General features: G+C 34.5%; 1 protein-coding gene across 1 annotated transcript in view; it reads left to right on the top strand.

The window, feature by feature from the left end:
• The window catches only part of LOC137392177 (diacylglycerol kinase beta-like), a 29,724-nt gene extending 24,450 nt beyond the window's left edge, over window positions 1-5,274 (top strand). The window contains exons 15-17 of the mRNA XM_068078816.1: window positions 277-469; window positions 2,809-2,990; window positions 4,397-5,274. Coding sequence (XP_067934917.1) covers window positions 277-469; window positions 2,809-2,990; window positions 4,397-4,483 — 462 coding nt within the window. The 3' untranslated portion in view covers window positions 4,484-5,274. The remainder of the gene's footprint in view (window positions 1-276; window positions 470-2,808; window positions 2,991-4,396) is intronic.
• Window positions 5,275-6,000: the final 726 nt, after the last annotated feature.

Consider the following 6,000-nt stretch of genomic DNA (forward strand, 5'->3'; position numbering starts at 1 on the left):
TTATTATTTTTGACTATATAAAGTGATAGCACTACATACTTACCAAACAAGAAACGATGAACAGAGTCTAGGACACTTTTAAACATACATGTATATCATATGTTGTGCTTTGGTTACAATTATACTCGCAATACGCATATAAATGGTTCACGGAACTTAGGTTAATACGGGATACAATGACTTTCCAGTGTTGTGGCTGTTCTAAGCATCGTACACTACCATAGCACTGTACTGTACACTCTTCATGCATATTATACAAGATATCTTCTTTGTTAGTGTGATGGTGTAGCGCTGGACATGGCAAAGGGTCCCCGACTCGAAGGAATTTGTCTCCTCAACATCCCAAGCGCTCACGCTGGATCCAATCTTTGGGGAGAAAATTCTCAACCACGACGAAAAAATCGTTTTGGTGACAGTGAGTACAGCATCAATGGCACAACAGGAAATGATCTTAGCTACGCAGTTCAAGGTATGTCTATACATATAAGTGTTCAATGCGTGCCTGTGTACATAATATGACATCTGCCCATAGACATGGTTGGGAACAGAGAAAGGCGTTTGCAGATATGGTCTGCCAGTGCACATAGTACGCTTACATAATATGTGTAAATATACAGTGTATAAAGTGTACAAGACAAGCATTTGAACATAACAAAACATTTGGTGTGATGTACTAAATATATATGTATATATAAATCTCAGTGTTTGTCTTTTTGTTAAACCCTGTGTCCAGTTATAGCTATTATAATCTGGCAATGAAAAATCTGCAGGGCACTGGATTTGATCTCGGGGTTTCCACATTTGGAGGCGACGAATTTAGCCATTAAGCTACAAACATTACAATGTATTCATTAGGCAAATAGCCATTACATTGGTTAAGATACTCACACTAAAAGCGCTTGTTTGGGGTTAATAACTAGCACTGTTGGCCATTTAATGCAACGATTGTTAAACTGGTCTAAAACATGAGTATTGTTTTAGTAAAGACGTGACTTTCCAGGTAAGTTAATCAAATTCATTAGGTAACTATTTTATTATTCGTCCAACGCCGGGCATTCAGTAATATACTTACATGTATATATGCAACGTAGTAGCGGACTTATGTGTTCAATGTTTGCCAATCTCTACCCTATAGTATACCATCCGACTTATTTGTATAGGTACAGCTGTGTATGCAAAAAAACATTTGATATATGCTGACATAGTATGCTTTACCTTTGTACATATCATAACTATTTATATGTGTATTGAGCATATACTTATAAACAAAGTGCAACAACTGATATTTGTGTAAAGGTGTACTAGATTCTTTTTATTGTTTCTTGTTTGGCATATATACTATTGGTATTAATTTACACGATTTAAAATATCAGACAGTCAGAAACATTGACCTAGTAGAATGTAATGATAGTCCCTTATATACATAAAATCGGTGACATGCAAAGTGTCATTCTTATACAATTCTCATACATCATCATACAAAGTTTATTCACTGTTAGACTTTTTTTGTATGTCAAAATCATCATATATTAAAGCTATAATTCTTATATGAAAACAGTGTTTTATTTAATTTGTTTCACCGTCAAGAACTAAACGATACACAGTATATTTCAGGTAGTTATATATAGCGCTATAACAGCTTGTTATATAAAACTATAGAAAATACAAAACTATATGTAAGAAACTGGACTAATAAAAGAAGAGGTTTGTATTGCCTTTTCTTCTTTACGTTAAAGACCAGAATAAAAAAGTTCAGGCTTGGTGTTAAGTGGGAGTGTGTAGGTAGAGGATTGTAGGTATGTAGGTAGAGGGGTGTAAGTAAAGGTATGTACCTAGAGGTGTGTAGACTGAGGTGTGTAGATTGAGTTGTATAGGTAGAGGTGTGTAAGTAGAGGTGATACTAAGCTTAAGGACCCAGTCTAACTCAACTTACAATAACTTTAAATTACTAGAACTTAGTTTATGTTTTGTTTGTGTTTATATAGGATAGCATATATAGATATCCATTACATGTGTATTTTATATAGGATATCCATTACATGTGCATTTTATATAGGATATCCATTACATGTGTATTTTATATAGGATATCCATTACATGTGCATTTTATATAGGATATCCATTACATGTGTATTTTATATAGGATATCCATTACATGTGTATTTTATATAGGATATCCATTACATGTGTATTTTATATAGGATATCCATTACATGTGTATTTTATATAGGATATCCATTACATATGTATTTTATATAGGATATCCATTACATGTGTATTTTATATAGGATATCCATTACTTGTGTATTTTATATTTAATTATCTCTGCTAGCTTCTCTACTGTCACTAGTTTCAGGCTTTTTCTTTCACTTTCAAATTCACAACGACTATGCGACTGTTTCAGAAATTTTAAAGAATTGATTCAAGCATGTGACTTCTCGCTTCATTTCTAAGACCAGCGCCTTCTTCCTTTTTTAACTACACCTACCACTCGCATTAATCTTCTTTGGTTTTAGAATTTTTTAAACTAATAAAGAAAGCTATGAAACACACTAAATATTGATCGAAGAATAATTCAAAGAAAACTACTCATATACTGATTTACTAAACTGTTTTGAGAAATGTTGAATGTTGTACGCTTGAAATGACTTCAGATGTTGAGTCAAAACTCAGCCAATAGTTTGTATGACAATAAATTCATACGTTGAGGTGATCTTACACCATGGATTGACTGTACTTACATGTATATAAACTGCTATTATGTCATATATAATCAACAAGGAAACATACATGAAGATTGTGATACAGATATTGGAGATAAACTAATAGAAGTGATTGGTATGGAGAACTGCATACACATGGGGGCAGTGAAGACTGGTCTAAGGAGTAACTGCAAACGTCTTGCCCAGTGCTCTAGCGTTGTCATCAGAACTCGAAAACGACTGCCCATGCAGATTGATGGAGAACCCTGGATGCAGCCCCCTTGCACGGTAAAATAACCTTTATGCGCTGTAACACGGCCTTTGCAAGCAATAGCATAGTTCTTACAAGCAATAACATTGCATTTCATGCAATAACATAGCTTTTGTACCAAAAATTTAGCTCTTGTACCAAGCAGAAAAGCTCTTATATTCAGTTGAAATATGAACCGAATTCCTTAAAGGTTGACTTGCAACAAAATTCACATTACAGTTATTTGGTACCAAAGTATTCACCATGTCTTACTCTGCTGTGTTGTAAGTGCAAAATATGTGGAAATGTGATTACAAGCTCTCAAAAGCTCAAAAGCGAACAGTTACCGCAGCCATCATGAAAACGCCGTAGGTCAGAATCCATTTCCAAAACGGCTCAAATGGGATGTAATTGAACATGATTGCTTCTGTTTACACTTTCATGCAACCTCATTCATCGGAATATTTTCACAAATATAATTCACACATTCAATAAAACCATGTCTATTGTCCTTACGCGTCTATTTCATCATCAATGTAATGCTGTCACTTTTAGCACTGATATCTCAAAACCTACCGAAAAAACTTGTTTAATTTTTTAACCTTAGCTCAAAGAAGTGCGTATCATCCTCTGATAAACATGGCAAGTCTGTTGGTCACCTGTGATAGTCGAAAGATGCTGTAGAAATTATCCGCGCTATTTGGCAGGAAGTACGGGTCACATGATCAGATTACGACTAGACGATTAGACCAAGCCGAAACGAAACTGTAAAGTAGCGAGCATCTATATTTGATACGGGCAATCCGATAAAACCCGAAATGTTTGTCATAAATTAGTGCTAAGAGAAGTTTTATATTGAGCCTTTTACTGGCCTTTAATTTCACGCGTGAGAACATCATGTGTCAAAACAATAACCACAATGTTTGAGTACGTCATCAAAATAAAGAGATTCCAAACTATGGCGTTTTCGTGATGGCTGCGATTAACTGTTCGTTTTTGAGCTTTTAAGAGCTTGTAATCACATTTCCACATATTTTGCACCTAGCAAACAGCAGAGTAAGACATGGTGAATCTTTTGATACCAAACAACTGTAATGTGGATTTTGTTGCAAGTAAACCTGGTCTGGAATTTGGTCTGGAAGGCAGTATCTTTCACATCATTTTTTTGTAATTTATAATTTTAGTTCATCGTACAAAGTTATGCTCACTATATAGTTTTTATATATTTTGGGTAACCAACATTTTGCTAGTATAAAGTGTTCTTGACAATTGGAGCACTTAATATCGCTGGAATGCTAATGGATTAGCAAACGAATGGTTTGTTCTTGTTTTCTAGAATTTTCCAAAGACATTTTTATTCTGTTAACTGGTTAACATCTTGACTTTTGGTCTTCAGTTATGTGGTACTCATCGCAATGGACAAAGTTTGCATTTTCTGTTGCAGGTGTCAGTTACTCACAAAAATCAAGTACCGATGTTGATGGGACCCGCCCCCAAAAGTACCAGCATTTCCTGTTTCAATAGCCATTAAAGCGCGAATGAGACATTTTGAGGCACTTTCAGCTGTTCAAATTGCATCCGTTAATAAAATTTTCTGAAGGAGTCATGCCTCCTTGGTAGAACTGTCTAGTTAGAGTTGCTCCAACTTGTATAAAGCCCACGTATTTGGAGTTGCCCCAGCCTGTTTTTAGAAGTAGAACTCAGTTGGAGTTGTGCTTCTCTGTTTGTGAGAGCTGGACTCTTTGAAACTGCGAACTCAAATTTTGTGGGTTCACAAGACAGAAACAACTTATTTGAGCTGGTCTCATTTACCCATATTGTTCTATGTAAAAATGGAAACCTAGTATACATGTGCCTTATTATTTTAAATGACACCCTGATGGGTGACCTTGTACGACATGATTACATATATTTTTTTTGATTTTGAATTGCCATATTTGGAATTTTAACTTTGCTCACATGAAACCATGACTCGACACCCGTAAGTTCACAACTTGAGCTTACTTAGGCTAAAAATATTAGATGCAGTTTTCATTTCTTTCCATAAAAACTTCTTGTGAGTCTGGCATGCTGAGAAGAAATCAAATCTATCACACATGCTGTTGCTCTTCCTGTTGTGAAATTGGGAATTATTTTATCAATCTGTTTTGTTCATGATATTTGTACTTTTGTATGGCACAATTTTATTAGCTAACTTCTTGTATGATAAATTATTGTAATTGTGATTAATGCAGCATTTGTTGAAATGTTTTCATCTTATAAAAAGTAAGTATTATATTTTAAAGCAGTTATAACTTATTTATAAATTACTCTATGAGCAGTGGACAGATCTTGATGAAGTTGTAAGAGCAACTTGTTATGCGATAAGGTGAAGATAAGTGTTTACCATCAACTCGTTTTCTCTCCGCGCTGGCATGGTGAGCCGCTTTATCTCCACTGCACAAGAGCAGATGGTATGGCTTTACCTTTTTAGCTCAGTGTGTTGTATCATGTATTCAATAGCCACAAACATTATTAAATTGAAGCATTTAAATAAAAGTTAGCTGCCCTACATGTGTAGTATATTACTCACCTACTGATTAGCAACAAATGCAATAGAATTATTAAAAAGACATAATTATTAATAACCAATGCACTAAAATTGTTGTGTTGACCTAATTGTTAAGACCAAAACAGTAGAATTTTTTGCAAACCAATTTATTTGAATTTTTCTGTTGACCTATTTATTCAGGTTAAACAGTAGAATTAGTTTGTTCACCTAATTACTGGTTTGCATCACATAATATTTTTACTAACTTTGCTCATGTGCCTTGGGCTAGCTGTGTATGTATAAACTTCTCTCTTGTACAGGGAGCTATCAAATTTGTTGATGGATATTTCAAAACTCTTATGCCTTGAAATTAATAAAAATTGCTTAGTGCTTAGCTTTAAAATCTGCCCACAAAAACGATTTCTTAGTTTTCTTGACTTAGTTCAACAATTGTTGAGATCAACAATTTTGCACCAATATCTTTATACACAGGTGAGTTGTGCTCATGGTTTCAGAGT

The sequence above is a fragment of the Watersipora subatra genome, chromosome 3 (assembly GCF_963576615.1).
Source record: "Watersipora subatra chromosome 3, tzWatSuba1.1, whole genome shotgun sequence".
Taxonomy (NCBI): Eukaryota; Metazoa; Bryozoa; class Gymnolaemata; order Cheilostomatida; family Watersiporidae; genus Watersipora; species Watersipora subatra.